The sequence below is a fragment of the Pipistrellus kuhlii genome, unplaced genomic scaffold (assembly GCF_014108245.1).
Source record: "Pipistrellus kuhlii isolate mPipKuh1 unplaced genomic scaffold, mPipKuh1.p scaffold_m20_p_4, whole genome shotgun sequence".
In the NCBI taxonomy this organism is placed as follows: Eukaryota; Metazoa; Chordata; class Mammalia; order Chiroptera; family Vespertilionidae; genus Pipistrellus; species Pipistrellus kuhlii.
Window position 1 is genome coordinate 32987874 of NW_023425540.1, and position 21496 is coordinate 33009369.

The 21496-nt window shown below is 36.3% G+C and overlaps 1 protein-coding gene across 5 annotated transcripts; it reads left to right on the plus strand.

Annotated features, from left to right (window-relative positions):
• The first annotated feature begins 1382 nt into the window (after positions 1–1382).
• On the plus strand, positions 1383–20762 carry GTF2H2 (general transcription factor IIH subunit 2). 5 transcript variants are annotated; one of them, XM_036408834.2, is made up of 16 exons: positions 1385–1758; positions 3960–4047; positions 5576–5653; positions 5976–6012; positions 6207–6293; positions 6865–6915; positions 7250–7304; positions 9156–9261; positions 10409–10499; positions 10669–10756; positions 11216–11323; positions 13184–13247; positions 15134–15237; positions 16143–16245; positions 18602–18641; positions 20391–20762. In XM_036408834.2, exons 2-16 carry the CDS (start codon positions 3992–3994, stop codon positions 20508–20510), a joined length of 1188 nt encoding a protein of 395 aa, XP_036264727.1. In that variant the 5' UTR covers positions 1385–1758; positions 3960–3991; the 3' UTR covers positions 20511–20762. The 5 variants fall into 5 exon arrangements, with proteins under 5 accessions (XP_036264730.1, XP_036264727.1, XP_036264728.1 ...); XM_036408835.2 differs by lacking the exon at positions 1385–1758 and adding an exon at positions 2552–2990; XM_036408837.2 differs by lacking the exon at positions 6865–6915 and having other exon boundaries at positions 1383–1758.
• The last annotated feature ends 734 nt before the right edge of the window (positions 20763–21496 follow it).

Here is a 21496-nt window from a genome sequence, read left to right on the forward strand (position 1 = left end):
ATGTTTCTTTTTCTCTCATCGATGTTTCTATTATAGCTCTCTCCTCCTCTGTAAAAAATCAATGAAATATATATATATATAAAAAAAAAAAAAAAAAGAAGGAAGGGGGTTTAAGAAAAATGGAAGGAGGGAAAGAAAAAAATTGTGGTGTTTGTGTATGAGTCCTGTACAGGAGTCAAAGATGTGAGGGAGGCAAAGATGGAAGGTGACTGGCACTGTGGGAAAAATCATCAATGCTAATTTCCCCTCGCCCTTTTAAAGACAATAAGACCTCATCTTCTGGTTATGTTGCCACTATGTGATGTATAAAACCTATAGAGTAGGTGGAGGTATCCCCATTTTATAGGTGACTTGCTTGAGGTCACCCAGCTAGTCAGGCAGAGCCTGATATTAAAGCCAGGTCTGTTCATTCCACTACTATGCAGGATGGCTTCTGTTTGAGTTTGTTTTTGAGTGTGTAGAACGCATGGGGAAATAATTTTGGTGACAAAGGGGAAGCAAAGCAGCTCCAGACCCTATAGTTCCTTTCTGCTCCTCCTCTCCTGGGTCTAACCTTCTAAAAAAAATATTCTGGGGTTGCTTTGCTTCTCCATTACTCGAGCGTGGGAAATAGTAGTATTTAATTCCATATATACTAGCAGGCATCTCAAACAACTTTTCCAAAACAACTGACCTTACCCATCCCTTACCCTCTCAGTAATTGCAACTCCAACCTTTCAGTTGCTCAACTAAAAGAGTTTGGAATCACTGGTTCCTTGTTCATAACGCACCCAATCTAAGGACAATATTGTGAATCCACCCGCTTCTCACTCCCTGCACTGCCCTACTACGCTAGTTCAAGCCATCCTCCTCCCCCAGAAGTTCTCCGGATGGTCTCAGCCACCGACCTCTCCGATTTCCGTGGCCACCGTTCACCCCTCAAACATGCCACTGTTCTTCCACCTTTGCACTCGCCCCTCTCTTTACCTGCAGAGATCTTCCCTAAGAGCAGCATGGTTTACCTCCCTCTCTCATTCTGATCATGGCCCAACTGTTCAGGTGTGAATTCCTCTGACCACGCCATTTAATACGCCCACCCATTCCTCCTTTCAGGCTTCACTGCACTCCCTGCCACTATCACCACTTGATAGGGTGTGTTTTTCTTGACCACCGTCTCCATAAAAGGAAACCCGTGAAGCCAAGGATATCTGTCCGTTTTTCACTGCTGCCTTCTCAGTGGTGAGCACTGTAATCAGGCCCAGAGTTAGTGGTGTCACATTTGTGTGTAAATATTTTTAGTCTTTCTTGGGGATGGGAAAAAGTCCCATGAGGATTTTGTAAAGTATGTTCAATAAAACATTCGTCACGTGCACACCGGGAGCAGCGGAGGCCTCCCAGAAAACCTGCACAGTCAGGTCCCGGGTTAGCTGCTGCCGTTCTCACCATGCCAACCCTTAGAAATAAAACCAAGTCATGCTCCTCAGTTCCTGGATCGACAGCTATCGGGACTCCAACCTTGCAAGAGGGGAGGATGCTTTTGTCGCCTCTTCGTTAGCTGGAAGCGGGGACAGTAGGTCGCTCCCCGCACTCAAAATCAGCTGGGGGAAGCCGCGGCCCCGGAACGTCAGGTTCCCACCACCTGCACTTGAAGCGGCCGGAACCTTTCTGCCACGCCTCCGCGTGCGTGCGGCGGAAGGACTTCGGAGTTGCCCTTAGAGCGGATCGGGCGGAGCTTCCGGGCAGAGCGGCTTCCGGGCAGAGCAGCGTCGGGCGGGACCGGTGAGTCCACGGGTGGAGGCGGCCCGCGCTGATCGGGGGTGTGGGGCCGGCTGCCTGGGGAGGCCGGCGGCGAGGAGGGCCTGCACTCCCCGGGCTGGAGGCCGAGTGCGCTGAGCGGCGCCCTAGGGAATGAGGATGTGCGGGAGTGTGAGGGAGAGGAGGGCAGTTCTGGGTGGGAGCTGCGGGGAAACCTCTGGGGGAGTGTCCCCACTGCAGAGCGCGAGTTTTGGAAATGGTGATCCTGGGTTCGAGTTTGAGACCTGCCTCCAGCCGTGAGGCCTCGAGAGAGAGAGTTACGAACCACTGATCCTCGAGTTGCACACCTGAAACACAGGACAGGGATCTCCCGTGCCTGTCTCTCACCGCCGGCTAGGATCAGGTCTGACACAAGCTTCACGAGTTGGGTGTTTGATGCAGACCTTCGATTGTCTGAGCTCCTGGGACAGGAGGCACACCCACAGGCTTAACGCTGGGCTTTCCTGGGCTTGGATTCCCAGGAAACAGATTAGTGATATTTTAAGAAGATGGAATATGAGGAAGTTAGTTACAAGAGTTGGATGACATAGGGGTCCCCAAGCACATTTTTCTCCGGGATGCGTTGTAAGCATCCAACTTCCCTTCGAACGTCTGTAGTGATGGGGAGCTTCCCACCTGTATCCTATGCCCTGCAGTGATGGGGAGCTTCCCACCTGTATCCTATGCCCGAAGTTTCCCGTCCCAGGCAGCTCGAATTAAAACAAACCTACTTGTATGCAGCGAGCCAGAAGTGTCCCCACTTGCAGTTTCAACTCACTTTGTTTCTGAACTTTCAGAAAATTCAGTATGAAATTAAAAGTAAAATACATTTTGATGCGATGGGTGCCAGTAGCCACTTTTCAAAGGATTTGAGTTTAAAAACATTGAAAACACTTGCTTGGAGAATCAAAATGTTCAATTTATTCACTGTAATGTTATGTTATTACATTAAACCTACAAGACCATCAACGTTGCTGTCAAAAAATTACAGAAGTTAGAATTAAATCGTTTCTCTTTACTTCAAGATGTTAAAGTGGATCACCAGATTTCCTGAAACAAAAGAATCTCTTTTAGTGCCATAGAGTGGTTAATTCAGTGAGAGACTCCGAGCTTTAGTAAATAACACCTAATTATTATAGGTGCCATAGAAAACAGTGATGCCATAAAAACACTGTACAACTTGTCAATAGATTTTAATTCCAGAAGTCCATTTATAGGTTAGTTCTTCAAATTCTTAAATACCTGTTTTTGAAACAATAATATAAAAGGAAGGTAAGGTCTTGGTTATGGTCCTCATCATAAAAATCTATCTTTGGCTCTGCCAGCGATGGGATTTGTTTTGTCCTCAATGTCCTGGCACTTAGGATTCCTTCGAGTCTTCATTTATGCAGAAAGGAGGCTGAGAATGAGTGTGGGGTAGGGAGGGTGGAGGTGTAGATGAGGTGGGATGTTTATTACTTGGTTATGCTTAATAGGTTCCCCCTACTACCTGTTTTGTCCTTGATTTATTAAAGAAATGAAGGTTTGTACTGAAAATACAGAAATGAATAAAGAAGCAAAACAACCATCCTTCATCCAGTCATACAGATGAAACCTATTTATTGAATTACTATTTTTTTTCCCTTTTAATAGTTGAGATCTGTGTAGGTTTAATAGTGTTTCATTTTTTGAATTATGAGCCATAAGTATTTATCATTTATAAATAATAAACTTCATATAAACACCTGATTATGAAACAATTCACATGTACACAAAGATGAAGGGGTAGTATAATAAATCACCATATCCATCACTCAGCTATAGTAATAATCATTAATTGTAGCTAATCTTACTTTATCTACACCGTACCCACTTCTCATAATCCATGGTACAGTCCTATGACACATCTATAATGCATATTTGTTTTTTAAAAATTATAAAAGATACTTTTATTGATGCCAAATTTGTGTGTAAATATTTTTAGTATTTCTTGGGGATGGGAAAAAGTTCCATGAGGATTTTGTAAAGTATTTTCACCCAACAACAAGTATTGAATAAATTTCAAAGAATATAAGATGAACTTGCATTCTGATTTTTTTTTACTTTGTATGTTTACTTCCCCCTCTTTACTTTTCAGATTTAATTGTATAAAAAATGTAATTCCTAAAAATATTTTTAGGAAATTTATAATGTAATGATTTTTATAGGATATTGAATAATATAATACATTTAAGAAAAAATGGATGAAGAACCTGAAAAAACTAAGCGATGGGAAGGAGGCTATGAAAGAACATGGTGAGTAGAGCATTATTACAATGTCTCTTTTCTCTTTTATACATTAAAAAATATTTTTAAATTGATTTTTAGAGAGAGAGGAAGGGAGAGGAATAAAGATATAGAAACAGAGAGGAAGTCATTGATGGCTGCCTCCTACATGGCCCTAACTGGAATTGAGCCCACAACCCGGGCATGTGCCTTGACTGGGAATGGAACTGGCAACCTCTTAGTTCCTGGGTTGACTCTCAACTGCTGAGCCACACCAGCTAGGCATCTTTTAGACATTTTTTTTTACAACTTAATTAAAGTATATTTTACAAATGTTAAAATTGAGCTGTTTCCAGTGTGTAACTGAGTGATTTTTAGAAAATTGTGCATTCACCACCACCAGTTTTAGAACATTAAAAATTTTTTAGAGAGAGAGACATCAGTTTGTTGCTCCACTCATTTATGCATTCATTAGTTGTTTCTTTTATATGCCTGACCGGAGATCGAATGCAACCTAGTTATATTGGGATAATGCTCCAACCAACTGAGCTATCTGTCAGATCCTAGAACATTTTTTACCACCCCAGTAAGATCCCTTCTGCCCACTTACAGTTAATTCAGTTTATACCTCTAGCCCTAGCCAACCACTAATCTACATTCTGTCTCTATAGATTTGCCCTTTCTGGACATGACATGTAAATGTAATAATAAAATATGTGGTCATTTGTGTCTGGCTTCCATTCACTTAACATACTGTTTTTCCTGTTAGGCCAGTAGTTCAGGTGGTTAGAGTGTTAGCCTGATATGCTAGGGTTGCAGGTTTTTTTGTTATTGTTTGTTTTTGTTAATTCGAGGATATTTTTTCCCACTGTTTTTTTTTTTTTTTTAGAGAGAGAGAGAGAGAGAGAGAGAGAGAGAGAGAGAGAGAGAGAGAACATTGATGTATGAGAGATACATCAATTGATTGCCTCCTGCACATGCCCTGACCAGGGCCTGGGATTGATCCTGCAACCCAGGTACGTGCCCTTCCTTGACAGGGAATGCAACCCTTGGCCCTTCAGTGTACAGGCCAATGCTCTAACCACTGAATACACCGGCCAGGCAAGGATGTAGGTTTGTTTTTGGGTTGGCACAAACAGGAAGCAACCAATGAATGCATAAATATGTGGAACAACAAATAAATGTTTCCCTCTTCCTTCTTCCCTCTCATCATCCTTTCCTTCCTCCCTTCCCTATTTTTCTCCTTCCCTCCTTCCCTTTCTTCCCTTCTATCTCTAAAATCAATTTAAAAAAAAAATGCTATTTTCAAGGTTTATTCATGTAGCATATATCAATAACATTCTTTTTTATTGGAGAATAGTATTCTATTGTTATACCATATTTTTATTCATCTACTCATCAGTCAGTAGACATTTAGATTGTTTACAGTTTTTGGCTGTTATGAATAATGCACCAGTGAACATTTACATACAGATCTTTATATGGACATATGTTTTCATTTCTGTTGGGTTAATAAATTTTTAGCTTATCTTTTTAAACAAGTAATTACTGCTTATAGGGAGATTCTTAAAGAAGATGAGTCAGGATCACTTAAAGCTACAATAGAAGACATTCTCTTCAAAGCAAAGAGAAAAAGGTATGTAAACTTTTTTGTAGGTATGTTACAAAAGCTAAAATATATTTCTTTAAGCTTTTCTGTGCACCTATATCCACTCCTCAGTACTTAATGTCACCAATGTTTCCAGAAATCTGACCTGTAACAAGAACAGGGGGAAGGAACCAGCAACCTAGTACCTCTGCAGGGAAACGGGTCTTTAGAGACTATCCAGAATGCCTATAATTATGTGGCTTTCATAAATTAATAATTTACTAAATAAATGCAGGTTAGTTGAAGCATTGTGTTGATTTTGGGGGGCAGTATATGGTAGTCCATTAAAATGTTTGCATAATTTTAACAGAGTATATGAGCACCATGGACAAGTTCGACTTGGAATGGTATGTTATTTTTTCTTTTACTGGTATAGAACTATTTTGGGGTTAAGAAGCATTCTGGCTTGATAGAATAAACAAACCTTTTAAAACAACATATTAAGAAAATATATATATAGACTATGGAGTACTAAATGCCATTTTTACTTCTTGGTCAAAAAGTCTTTGAATACTGTCCTTCTTTGTAATTTCTTTTGTAGATGCGCCATCTTTATGTGGTCGTGGATGGATCAAGAACAATGGAAGACCAAGATTTAAAGCCGAATAGACTGACGTGTACTTTAAAGGTAAAAGAAAATTTTTTACATAAATATTTTTTTCTTTTTCTTTTGGGTTAATACAAACTATAACTATGTAGAAGTGCTACCAGATCATTTAGAAAATGATACCTAAAATAGCTATTATAGTAGTCCCCCCCTTATCCTCAGTTCAGTTACCACGGTCAATCACAATCTTAAAATATTAATTAAAAAACTCCAGAGAAAAAAGCTCAGACATTTTATTTACTTAATTGTTATCCAAGGATATATTTGTATTGATTTTAGAGAGAAAGGAAGGGAGGGAAAGAGAGAAAGACATCGATGTGAGAGAGAAACAGCAGTCGGTTGTTAACCGTATGTGTGCGCCCCAGCCAGGGATTGAACCTGTTACCTTTATGGAGTTTGGGACAATACTCTAACTGAGTCACTGGCCAGAGCTAAATTTTATCATTTTTTTACTTAATATTTTTACTAATGAACATTTTTTGAAAATTTAATAACTTAAAAATCATGCTTGATAAATAGGCTTCCCAAAATATGTTCCCTGTGGTTGTTATTTTGCTCTTACCTGGAATTTCCTTTTGTTTTATTTGAACAGTTGTTGGAATACTTCGTAGAGGAATATTTTGATCAAAATCCTATTAGTCAGGTATGTAAATAAGTGATGGAATTCAGAATTAGATTCCTGATATTACTACCAAATAGAATTTATTTTTAAAACATTTTAGAACATCTGTTCTATGAATTATTAAGTGATTCAGACTGTGTACCAGTTTTTAGTATATTTGTCAATGAAAGACAAGACAGCTCTAAAAGTTAAATTATGTACAGTGAACTAATAGGTAAAGTTATGTCTAAAGCATCATGAAAAAAGGTTTCACACATTTTACTTACTCCTTTTGTAATTACTAATTTATGTTAATGTACATTCTTACCAAAAAGTAGTTTATTAAATTAATAATCCCTTTTATTTTTATTTTTAGATTGGAATTATTGTGACAAAGAGTAAAAGAGCTGAAAAATTGACAGAACTCTCAGGTATGCATAAAATTACCTTTACAGGACTCAAGGATTGGCTTTATTTACTCAGCCTTGTAACCCTATTCAAAAGGTTGCCTAGTAAGTAAAATTAGACCTTCTGTATGCTCTCTATTAAATTTGGTATCAAAGATGAACTGTTTGTGTGTGTGTGTATGTGTGTGTATCTTTATTTTTTTAATTCTTACCTAAGGATATGGTTTTATTTATTTATTTATTTATTAAATATATTTTATTGATTTTATACAGAGAGGAAGGGAGAGAGAGAGAGAGTCATCGATCAGCTGCCTCTTGCACACCCCCCACTGGGGATATGCCCGCAACCAAGGTACATGCCCTTGACCGGAATCGAACCCGGGACCTTTCAGTCCCCAAGCCTACGCTCTATCCATTGAGCCAAACCGGTCCCGGCAGGATATGGTTTTTTTAAATTGGTTTGAGAGAGAGAGAAAAAGAGAGACATTATTGGTTGTTTCCTCATCAGAGATTGAACGCACAACCTGGGTATGTTCCAGGGCTAAGATGAACTGTTTTTATTTATTTATTTAAAGCATATTTTTATTGATTTCAGAGAGGAAGGAAGAGGAAAAGAGAGATAGAAACATCAATGATGAGAGAGAATCATTAACCAATAGCCTCCTGCACGCCCCACACTGGGGATCGAACCCGCAACACAGGCATGTACCCTGACCAGGAATCAAACCATCATAGGTCAGTGCTCAACCACTGAGCCACATTGGCCATGCGGTGAGTTTTGATTATCAATATTTAATATGAAGACTGTTAAAATAGGAGAAAATGTCCGAAGAATACTCTATTCAGTGTTTCCCATAGTGTGGTACGTGTACCCCCAGGGGTACGGGAAGAGTTTGGTGGGGGTACGGGTTGCACCGGAGTTTGTTGGGGATATGCACTGCACTGTGCTTAGCTGCCCCTAATTCTGCGTTCTCATTAGTGCGAGGGTTACTCAGCATTACATAAATTATAGAAGGGGTACACATATGTCAAAAGTTTGGGAAACACTGCTTGAATCTCAGATTTCATCATTTGTGAGATAGCATCAAGAAGAAAACACCGCCTAGCTGGAGTGACTCCATTGTTTGAGTGTCGTCCTCTGCACTGAAAGGTTGCCAGTTCAATTCCTGGTCAGGGCATATACCTGGATCGTGGATTTGATCTCCAGTAAGGGCATGTGAGGAAGGCAACTAATTGATGTTTCTCTCTAACATCAATATTTCCCTCTTTCTCGCTCCTTTCTTCTCTCTAAGCATGTCCTCTGGTGAGGATTTAAACAAAAAAGGAAACACTAGCAATAAAATTTTGACACAAGGTCATTGACTTGTTCATATCAGCTTCTTTATGATTTAATGTGTTTGTCAGCCATTCTAAAGAATTGGGCAATTTGTCCTCCCTTTTATTTGTATTACTTGGCTGTAGGAACTTAACTCTTATTTATATCAATTAGTAAAGTTGGTCTTGTTTTACATTGTTTTTGTTTAAAGTTGTAGAACCTATCAACGACATTAGTGTGGACTTACTGTATTTTTTTTAGTGTGAAGTGAGACTATATAACAAACATCTCTCATAAATGCAAGTTGCTAAAAACATAAATTGAAAAGATTCTGTTCTTTAACATAAATATGTAAATTTTGGGAGAGACATAAATTCCATGTGTAAATAGAAATTTATTAAAAGTAAATTAATAGGGAATACACTTTGTTAAGTATATGGTTGTCTTAACAACTATGCTGTACGCCTGAAACTAATGCAAAATAATATTGAATGTAATCCGTAACTAAAATAAATAAAATTAAAAATAAATAAAAGTAAATTATTCCATTTCTATTTTAGGAAACCCTAGAAAACACATAACGTCTTTGAAGAAAGCTGTAGATATGACCTGCCATGGAGAGCCATCTCTTTATAACTCCTTAGACATGGCTATGCAAACTCTAAAGTTAGTGTTTTATATTTATTACATATTTGACCTCAAAGTGTTTTGGAAAAGTTGTTGAAAAGATAATATGTTAATATGTATCTCTATAAACCCTGCTATAATGAAATCATTAAGAGAAATATGTAATGTCATTTATGATGTTTAGTGTGGTGTTTATTTTATGTTTTAATTGGTAAAGTTTTAGAAAAATATAATTAATATTGTAGCAACATTAGCATTACAAAAGAAATGTTGAATTATTTTATTGAAAATTAATTGTATATGGAATTCAATGTGGTGTAATAATTTGAGTTTGTTGTATATTTATTGCCTTTTATTAGCTTACTAGAGGCCCGGTGCACAGATTTGTGCACAAAAAATATATAGATTTTGTAATCTGTAAATCAATAGCACTCTTTTCCAACAAGTTCAATTATATAGAATATAACTTAGACCCAAGAGGAAGTATTCAGTATAGTTAAAGCTCATATAGTTTGTCCCTGGCTAATCTATCCTGACTCAGGTTTTAAAGCTTTATATAATAGATGTTATTCTAGTTTCAAAGTAGATGAGAAAGTAATATATGTAAAAAAGGTAGGCACCGTAGCAGCATCCACAAGTGAAGCTAAGGGCCTAATATGGAAGATATAAGCAGGTAGGCTATAAATAACTGATAAAATTGCTCCTAAAAGCATAGAAATCTCTATTTAGTATAGGGGATGACTGCTTATTACATCTTAAAAGTCCATAAGCCATCATTTAATTAAATGGTATATAAAAATTAAGGTTTATAATGATAATTATGACTCTGAATCACCCTGAACTTTAAAAAATGAACTTTAAAAGTACATTACTGTTATCAAGCCACATGTATACATCTTAAAATTGATCCATATGGTATTATTGTACTTTCTAATGTACCCTTTAAATTTAGTATGAAACTAATCTCCTGGAATATAAGATTCATGATGTCAAGAACCTTTGTCAGTCTTGTTTATCTCTATCCCCAAAACTTAAGGTAATTTTCAATTCCTTTTTTTGCAGTATTGAAACAAATGAGATATTCTATAGTCTAAATTTATAAACCATGAATACTGTCCATTTTGGGGAAACTTTTCAATGGTGTAATTTGTTGTACCTAATTGGATTGTATTTTATCTTTGTTTAGACACATGCCTGGGCATACAAGTAGAGAAGTTCTAATCATCTTTAGCAGCCTCACAACTTGTGATCCATCTAATATCTATGACCTAATCAAGGTAGATACAATAATTATGTAATCACAACCAAAATTACAACTCTAAAGAAAATTCTGTAGTGAATTTATTACAAGTTTTCAAAGTATTCTATTTATTTTTTAAACATTAATTGTTCAATGCTCTTTTTTTCTTCCCCCCAAAACCATCCATTTCCTTGGATTTTATGAAGACCCTCAAGACAGCTAAAATTAGAGTGTCTGTTATCGGATTGTCTGCAGAGGTTCGGGTTTGCACTGTCCTTGCTCGTGAAACTGGTGGTATGTATCTAGAATCTTCAATATTTACTCATAATTACTATGTAAGAAGTAACAAGCTATTACTTAAGTTACGATGTTTTAGCCTGTTTTTAAGCTTTAATTAAGCAGTTCTTGTCCTGAAGTCTAAAATATGGGTAGTCATTTTAAATATATCATTGATTCTGTTGATATCTCAAAATGCAAGGAATTTTCAGAAATTATGTCAGTGTGCAGAGGCGGTATAATTCTTGAAAAGCTAGAAATTTCATTAGATGTAATAACTTGTAAAGATCTTACAACTTGACTTTAAATTGTAATTATAATTATTCCTAGAGAAGATAAGTAAAGATACTATTTAAATAAGATTTTTGAAAAAATGATAATTTAACAAATGTTTTTATAGAAATACATAGAAATTATATAATTCATTGTTCTCTCTGGAAAGCAGATTTTATTTTATTTTGCTTTTTATCTTGTTAGGCACATACCATGTTATTTTAGATGAAAGCCATTACAAAGAATTGCTAACACATCATGTTAGTCCTCCTCCTGCTAGCTCAAGTTCAGAGTGCTCCCTGATTCGTATGGGTAAGTGTTTATTTTAAAATAGACATTTAACCCTTTGCACTCCGAACCATTCTGGACATTGGCTACCAGCTACTCGACGCTACTTTGCGAAACGTGCGTTGACTTAACTCAATTCCCCGTAATCACTAATAAACTGCAGTGTCCCCTGAGAGGGGACATCCGAGTGATATGCTAGAATTCCAATGTCCCCTGAGAGGGGACAGCGGAGTGCAAAGGGTTTATATATATATATATATATATATATATATATATATATATATATATACACACACACACACACACACACACATACATATATATATATATACACACATATATATATGTGTATATATATATATATATTTTTTTTTTTTGGCTTAAAATAGGCTTTCTATTTTCATTTGCACAATGTTAAAAGATTTTAACATTTAAGATTTTTTAAACTCAAATGTTTTATAATTAGAGAAAATTATGCTGTTGAAGCAATTTTGGAAAAGAGAGAGATAGAAAAAGAAAATTAAAACCATTTGTAGTCCTATCACTCAGAGAACACTACTGGCTTTCTTTTATTGTCACAGTGTGAAATGTATAAAGACACTGTATTTATAGAAAAATTCTTATACTAGGAAATTTAACAAATAAGCTACAAAACCGTCCGTACTGTTTGATCAAAGCTGTGTCATACAAATTGAAAAGACACAGAAGGTGGTAGATGAGAAACATCGACCAGCTGCCTCAACACCCCCAACTGGGGATGTGCACTCCCCCAACTGGGGATGTGCCTGCAACCAAGGTACGTGCCCTTGATCGGAATCGAACCCAGGACCTTTCAGTCCGCAGTCCGACGCTCTATCCATTGAGCCAAACCGGTTTTGGCATAGGTATACAATTTTTGTCCAGTCTCTTCCTGCATCCCCCATACACCTTTCCCCCTGAGAATTGTCAGTCCACTCCCTTTCTATGCCCCTGATTTTATTATATTTACTAGTTTATTCTGTTTTTCAGATTTTTTTACTCACTTGATTTTTAGATTCAATTGTTGATAGATGTATTGGAGCTTTTGTCTCCCTCCAGCTTAAGAAAGCCCGTGGCATACGCAGTTGCCTGCCCTCTCCGCACATGCGCCTCTGGACCTCTGCCTTCTGCAGTTCCTCTGAGTCTCAGTGTGCTTTTCTCTTTCCTGACAGTCCAGTTTCACCCCGTGTGACTCTGGGTCTCCAGAGTCTTGCCCGGAATTGAAGTTCAGTGTAGTCAGGAGCTTTTGTCTCCCTCCTTCTTGAGAAAGCCAGTACTCAGTTGCCTGCCTTCTCTGCACACATGTCTTCGTACCTCAGCCTTTTGCAGCTCCTCAGAGTCTTAATTGCTTTTCTTTTTCCTTCTAGTTGTAGAATTTATACTCAGCCAGCTTTTCTGTGGTTCTGGATGGTGTCCGTTTTGTCTTTTAGTTGTAGTTTTGAAATTGTTGTGTGAGGCAGCCGCCATCTTGGTTTCTCTCATTCCAAAATTTTAAACAGAGACATATTTTTATTTAAAGTCAAAGTAGATTAAGCAACAGATTTCTCTATTGTGCCAGAAACTATTTTAAAATTACATTTCCTTCTTAAAAAGCAGTATGTGTTGTTATTAGAAAATATAGATACGAATTTGAGAATCTGAGGCCATATGTATGGACAGATCCTTCTCCCATTTCCTCCACTTTAATTTTTCTTGTAAACTGGAATTACAGTAAGTTTGACCATGCTATATTAAACATACCTAAAGGCAGGAAAGAGGACTTGTGTACAACTTTGTGGTCTTTGTGGTAGGAACATTTTTAGTTTCTGGTCCTGGAATTTTGTTATTTGCTTGGAAAAAATAAGTAATACATTTTTTTCTATGAAGGATTTCCTCAGCATACCGTTGCTTCTCTGTCTGATCAAGATGCAAAGCCCTCTTTCAGCATGGTGTAAGTACAAACCTGAAGCTGTCAGTGATGATGTTTTATCGTTTTAATTCCCTTCGTAAGTTACAAATGAAAAGGATGGGCTTGACATTTAACTGCTTTTGTAAAAGATTACATTCTATGTAGCTGTAAAAAGGAGTGAGAACTATCTATACACCTATGCAGTAATATTTAGGATATATTACTAAGTAAAACAAGGTAGAGAAAAGTGTATAGTATACCAGTTATGTAAGAGAGGGAGGAAATTAGAGTAGATATACCTACTTGCTTATATTAATAATAAAAATAGTAATGGAAATCAAAAGGGAAAACTGAAAATTGTTTACCTAGGTGTGTGGAGAAAGGCAAAGAGATAGCTCATAGACTTTTCTGAGTAAACCTTGTTTTAACTTTGGAGCTTTACATTTTATCTAATGGTAAAAGTACGAGTACATTTAAGAAAGTAATTTTTAAAAAATATATTTTTATTAATTTTTTACAGAGAGGAAAGGAGAGAGATAGAGAGTTAGAAACATTGATGAGAGAGAATCATCAATCAGCTGCCTCTTGCACACCCCATACTGGGGATGTGCCCGCAACCCAGGTACATGCCCTTGACCGGAATCGAACCCGGGACCTTTCAGTCCGCAGGCTGACGCTCTATCCACTGAGCCAAACCGGTTTCAGCAAGAAAGTAATTTTTAAATATTACAAAAAAGACTGCTGTCTCTAGCTATAAAGGTGTAACAGGGACTGGATTTACCCTCTTGCTTCCTGACAGAAAAACCAGACAAAATATATAAAACAACAGTTTTTCGATATTGGAAACAGGTAGTGCAGATAAGAATCCCTAAAAAAGGGGGAACAAAAGATATGGGCCCTATGATTGCAGTCCATTGTCTAGAGAGAATTTACAGGCAGTAGTATAGGGAAGGAGAACCCCCTAAGCCTGGAGGTCTTGCTCAGTTGAAGAAACCAAGCTCAGAGATTGGGGAGGCTGAAATGGCTGTTATTTCGTAGGACAGAGTACTAGAGAGTGAAGAGCTTTACACAGCTCTCAAGATCTATAGGGACTTCCCCATGAGTCACTGTGAGCGAATTCCTGGGGCTATAGGAAGAGCCAGTGGGCAGGAGCAGGCAGGACAATCCCTAGAGCTCACACGGGGCAGGGAATAGTTTATGTCCCCACCAGTCAGTTTGCAGAGACCTCTTAACATAATAAGCATTGAACACAGTCCACAGTAATGGAACCAAATTAACACTAGACTAACAGCTGCTCTGGGCAGCCTAATAAACTTAAAAGCGAGTCTTGGACAGATCAAACTATTCCAAGTTACTTACGTATATTTCAGAAAAAGCCTACCATATTTAAGGGAATGCAAAAAAGTCCACCACCCCAAAGCAAAATTCACAATGTCTTTAGCCAGTCAAAAATTACCAGGCATGCAAAGAAGTCAGAAAATACCCATAATAAGGGGGGGGGGGGGGGGGGGAATCATAGAACAGAAACATATCCAGTAATAACACAATTGACAGAATTAATAAAGTGTTAAAAGATAGACAAGTGTGTATATTCCATATGTTCAGGAAAGTAGAGAAGAACATGAGCATAGGAGACATGGAAAATGGAGGGGGGGGGCAATTCCGATTTCTAGAGATGAAAAAATACAGTTTGTAAGATGAAAAATTTAACAGTAAATTAGTCACTAAGAAGAAAAGATCAGTAAATTCAAAGACATTAATAGAAACCGTTCAAAACAAAAATGCAGACAGGAAAACCCCCCAAAATGAACATAAGTGAGCTATAAAACAACTTCAAGATTTTAAAATCAAGGTGGCATACTTCCTTTTGCTCTAACTTTTCACATCTTTATATATCATGTTTTTAAGGTAATGTTTTTCTTCCATAGGCATTTGGATAGCAATACTGAGCCAGGACTTACATTAGGAGGCTATTTCTGCCCTCAGTGTCGGGCAAAGTATTGTGAGCTTCCTGTTGAATGTAAAATCTGTGGTAAGAAACCAACTATTTATTGATTCAGCAAACTAATTTTTAATAACCTCTCACCTATATTGCTATTAAAATAGATGTAAATATTAAGCTCTGCCTATGTTTCTAGATTTAATGTGAGAAGAGAAATAAATTACTTTTTTATTTATTTCATTTATTTATTTTTTAAAATTATTTTTTGTTGAAAGTAGTCATATGTCCTCTTCTTCTCCTCCCCCCGCCCCCGCCCCCATTGACCTCTTCTGGCCCTCCACCTACTCCCCACCCCCATTCCCCCAGACTTTACCACCCTATTGTCTGTGTCCATGGGTTATGCATATATGCATACATGATCTTTGGATGATCTCTTCCCACCCCTCCCCTTCCCTCTAAGATTCCATAGTCTGTCTTTGCCTGAGGATATTTTTAAAAATTGATTTGAGAGAGAAAGGGCAGGGAGAGAGAGAAGCATGACCTACTGTATGCCCCCACCAAAAGGGAACCTACCACCTAAGTTGTGCCCTGACCTAGGAATTAAATCCACAACCTTTTTGGTGTACAGGACAATGCTCCAACCAACTGAGCCACCTGGCTGGGCTAGAGTACTTTTTATTGAGTGTCAGTATTCCATTTCTAAGAACAAACATGGCATTCCAGAAGAGTTTCCTGATTCTCTTTCTGAACAAAGCATATTCTTATTTATTTATTTATTTATTTTTATTTTTTAATTTTAATTTTTTAAAATTTCTTTATTGATAAAGGTATTGCATATGTGTCCTTATATCTCCCCCTCCCCCCCATTAAACTCCCCTCTCATGCCCTCACCCCCCTGTTTTCTGTGTCCATTGGTTAGGCTTATATGCATGCATACAAGTCCATTGTCTTTATGAGGTTTGGGCTATTAATATGTCTCTCTGCTGTCATGTCAGGTCTTACTTTGGTGTCTGCTCCCCATTTGGCACGGTCTTATCATCATTTATTTCCTTTGGATGCTTTTCAAGAAATTCCCCTAGAAGAACATAATGGCGAAAGGTACATGCATTTTGATTAATTTATGTTATAAGTTAATGTTTGAATACATTGTTACTACATTTTAGTTGTATTGTCCTGGGCAAAATTATTCCTAACTTTAAAAAACAAGATAAAATGCCTTGGTTATGACTGAAATGGCTCGTTAAATAGATCTGGATTTCCAGAAGTCTGGAGATCCCTAAACCTATCTGTGTGGTATACTAGTAGACCAGCTCTCCAAAAAGATCAAAGAAAAAAGCCCTGATTTTTAGCATTTGCTAATTTCCATGGTGTAAAACTGGAGAATTTATCCAAAAGGTCTAATGTCAGAATAATATGAAAATAAAAGATCAAATGAAGAGTAGAAGATAATGAGTTCAAGGGCATTTTGTACTACTAAAGGACAAAACTTTCTGGATTGAAAGGACTATTGAAGGAAAACACCCACACTAAAGTATACTTGTGAAATTTCAGCATACGAAGCAAAATCCAAAATCCAAACATTTCTGAAAAAGAAAAATTAGGTCACATAATCTGGAATTAAAAATATTTGGCTTCTCATCAGTAACATTGGATGCTGACAAGGAGCAATTTCTTTCAAAATGTATACTGAAAACTATTAGCAACCTAAGTTATATATCCAGACAATATCAATTAAATGTAGATAGAATAAAGACGTTTTTAGACTTGTAAGGTCTCAAAAAGAGATTTTCTGAGGTAGTTGTAAAAGAAATGCATCAGAGGAACTGGGAATGAATGAAAGAGAAAGGAATATCTAATTCAACATTGGCTAAGGAAAAGCCTGCGATGATGATAAAGGGAAACTCCAGAATGTCTCTTGTGTGTCATGTGTCATGTGGAGAATGGTCAGTCCAGTTTGGAGAAGGTCAAAATGTTCCAGGAGATATGTCACCAAGAGGACAAAAGCTATGTAATTCCTTATATGTTTGCACATAACGAGAGGATCTTTAGTATTCTCAGGGAAAGGTTGGGGCTAAGGTAATGACAATTCCAAAGAAAACTAAGCTTGTGAATAACTATAATAATTAACTAGGAAAAAATGTTTTTAAATTATTTTTAAAATATGTGTTTTTATTGATTTTAGAGAGAGGAAGTGAGAGAGAGAAACATCGATCCACTGCCTCCTGCATGCCCCCTTCCAGGGGTTGAGCCCATACCCACGCATGTGGCCTGACCAGGAATGGAATCTGTGATCTCTTGGTGCATGAGATCATGCTCAACCAACTGAACCACACTGGTTAGGGTGAGGAAAAAATGTTTTAAAGAGAGGAAAAGTTATATTACACGTCTCAACTGAATGTTTATATAGTCATAATAAACTAAATATTTAATATTGTTCTACTTAAGATAATTTAACTACATAGAATTGAGAATGACATTAGTTATACATGTGCATGCTGTTGGTTCAAGAGGGTTAAAAGAGAATTAAATCCTCATCTTCCATAGTAAGAGTTTTATAGCTAATGCCTATGAAAAAACCAAAAGATAGCACTATAAGCATAGGTAACTATCAGACAAAAGTTTTTAAGGTGTTATCTCTGGGGAACTAGAAATGAAGTGTGGGGTGGATAGGCAGGGAACTGTTACTATTATTTTTTTTTGTAATAAGTTTTGAGAATTATTAACTCAAAATCATTCCTTGAAAATTAAGCCTACAAGCATCTATTATATATAATAAATTAACTCCTTTCCTGTTTATCTAGAATTGAACCAGCTGTCTATATCTTTGGAAGGGGTGAAAAATAGTCACTTAAATCATTTTCTATAAGGTTTAATTCTTTTGTATAATCCCAATTGAGAAAGCATCTTATGTTTAACCTTGATGAAAATAAAAGTACTTTTTTTTTTTTTTTTTCTGCTTTTAAAATATAACATTTATTGCTTAGATGATTTGGTACAGAACAGCTTTTCTTCTCATTTTGAATTTGGAAATTCTGTACAGATGAATACAAAGAGGAACAAAAGTATCAAAACCAAACTTATGATTCTGTTCATGTGGCATAAACCACTTTTATAGATAACATGCTGCAGTAATTTTTAAGTTCCCTTTAGAAACCATGAAATCTGCACATTTATATTGCCTCCTGTTTAATGCATGGGCTGAAATCTCTAGAATCAACTTCCTTCTTGAAGAAAAGTAAATTTTTTTTTATTTTAAAGTATCATTTTGGGCTGACTGTTAGATGACTGGATTTACCATGGAATTTCTTAAATTACTGGTATTCTTAACTCTTTCTTGTAAAAGTCGTGTAAATTAATTGTAAGATTACTTATTAATTAAAATTTTGCTAATGAGCTTTTGCTGAACTATTTGAATGAGCTAATTCTAAACAAAATGATTCTTAAACTTTTTCAGATTTTGTTATGGATGTCAGGGGGAATTGAAAGACCAACACGTAAGTTTATGTACTTACTAAATATTAAGTATTATACAAGAAATATTATAAGTTTTCAGTAGATTATTGAAGAGCAAACTCCTATCAGGTTATTCCTCAGAAGTATAATAATAGGTAGAAATAAAATGGAACACAATAGTTTAAACATTTGTTTGTCATTCTGCATTCTAATTTTGCTACAAAGATCTTATAGTACTTTAAACTGCCTTCAGTTTGCATGCTAAACTGCATTTAGTTTGGAAAAAGTAAATATTTTTTCTCTGTATTGTGCTTTAAACGCTGTCATAACACATTTTGAAGTGAAGTTACCACTTAAGATGGCCACAGGTCAAAGGTTATCCCCCCATTTTGCCAATAAGAAAATATTTTTAAAAATTTTGGAAGGGGCCAATTTGAATGTATAAACTTATATAAAGATACAAGTAAGATAGATAATTCTCTAGTTTTGATATTTTTATTAATTTAGTTGCTTGTTCATATTTAAAACTATGCATTATCTATATATATAAAAGGATAATATGCAGTGTCCCCTCGGGAGTTCAGTCGCTTGCTATGATGTGCTCTGACCAGCAGGAGGCAGTTTGGAATGAAGGCCTTGATTGGCCCTGATTGCTGGCCAGGCCTAGGGACCCTACCCATGCAAGAATTACATGCACTGGGCCTCTAGTAAACTATATAAAATGTTAGTGGGAATGATTGCTTGTTTATTCTACTGTCACATTTCATCAAACAATTTTATTAAGTTTTACATGCCTCTTTGATGTCAGTAGCTTCATCCTCACTGGACTCACTTTTTGAACTGTTCGTTTATTCTTAAATATATTTTTCTTGATTTCAAAGAAGAAGGGAGAGGGCTCAGAGATAGAAACATCAGTGATGAAATCATTGATCAGCTGGCAAGCCCCCTACTGGGGATCGAGCCAACCTGGGCATGTGCCCTTGACTGGCATCAAACCTGGAACCCTTTAGTCTACAGACTGATGCTCTTACCCACTGAGCAAACCAGCTAAGGCATATTTGACGGTTTTACTTCTATGCTGTTTAAGATTTAATGATTTTTGAATCTGTGTAAGATGCTGCTCTGAAAGTTTTATACAGGCAAATAATTTACTAATTAATACTAATAGAATAATGAGTTTTTTCTTTTTGTCTTACATGTGTCTTTTGCCATATTCTTTAGTGGTTTAAAAGGGTAATGTAACTTTTGCAATTGTGAGGTCATTACTGAAGGAATAACTAAATCTGTGTTATATTGTTGTGCTTCTCCTTTTTAAAATTTTTTTTAAAATTTTACTTTATTTTATTTTTTCTTCAGGAATAACCTGATAGGAGTTTGCTCATCATTTATCCTCCCTATACCCTCTTCCAACTCCATCTCCCACCCCCATAGTGCTTCTCTTTTTTAATTGAACAAGTCAGATGACCTCTCCAAGCATTCAAAACTAGTGCTAATTTCAAGCTTGTGTCTTCCCCAAATAGTTACTTAAAATAGAATAATTGAGAGTGTCCCATATAGAAGGGACTTTAGGTCTCAAAGACAAAGCTATTTCTTTGTTTCTAAGGAATATTTTTGGGGGAAAAATAGTCACCTTAGATTTGAGAACATATAATACATAGGAAGAAATAATGTAGATGGGGAAAATTTGATAAGAGCTATAAAAGAGCAAAGCACTTTTAGTGTCTTCTAGGTATTCTATGCTTACGTTTAGAAACTGCTTTTTAAAGTTACTTTTCTCCTTTTCACTGCAGGTCTATCATTGCACTGTGTGCCAAAATGTTTTCTGTGTGGACTGTGATGTTTTTGTTCATGACTCTCTCCACTGTTGTCCTGGATGTATTCATAATATTCCAACTCCTTCAGGTATTTGATTCCAGCATATAATACACATTGTATGTGTTAAAAAGAAACTTGCAATTGTAAATAAAATGATTTTTTAGAAGAAGTTCTAATTAAAACATGAAAAGCAGTTAAAAAAGAAAATCTGACTTAAACTTTTTTGCTAAGAAAATGTAATATTTTATTAAATTTTAAAATGTCCTGCCACAGAAATTCCTGGAATTCAATAGTAGTTCTTTTAGTTAATCTTGTTTTCTATTATTTTGAGTTATAATGTTTTCTTTTTTAAAAATAGTTCTTTATTGGTGAAAGTATTACATATTTCCCTTCCCCCCATTGAGTTACATTATTATATTTATAATTTTCTGTGATTTCGTTTTTATTGATTTTTAGTATAAAAAGAAAATAAGTATCATTGTTAATTCAATGTAAGATAAAAATTAATCAATAGTTATTAAATTAATGCCTATTGATATATTTAGGTTTAAATCTCTCATCTCACTTTATGTTATTTTAACTATTCCATCTTTATTTTTCTCTTCTTGCCTTTTTTTGGGTTGATTTTTTTTATAAATTCTAGGTTTTTCTCCAACTAGCTTAGAAATTACATACTTTATTTTTATTCTTTTAGTGGTTGCCCCAGAAATTACAATCTGCATAATTTCTTAATTTGGGACCTCTAGGGGTTGGGGATGGGAAAGGATTAACCAAGTAACTTACATGCATATGTGCATAACCCATGGACACAGACAATAGTGTAGTGAAGGCCTGGGTCGGGGGTAGATGTGGGCTAGAAGAGGTCAATGGGGAAAAAATAGAACATCTGTAATACTTTCAACAATAAAGATAAATTTTTTTTTAAAGTGGGACCTGAGGTAAAGATGAAAGTATTGTTCCTTTTTTTGGGAGATGCTGGAAAGTGAGGGTAGGGCAGAAAAAGGAAAGAGGTTGAGGTTGTGTTGATTTCTAGTCAAAGGCACCTACCTGTGCTCGTGCGTGCAGGAGGCAATCAGTTGAT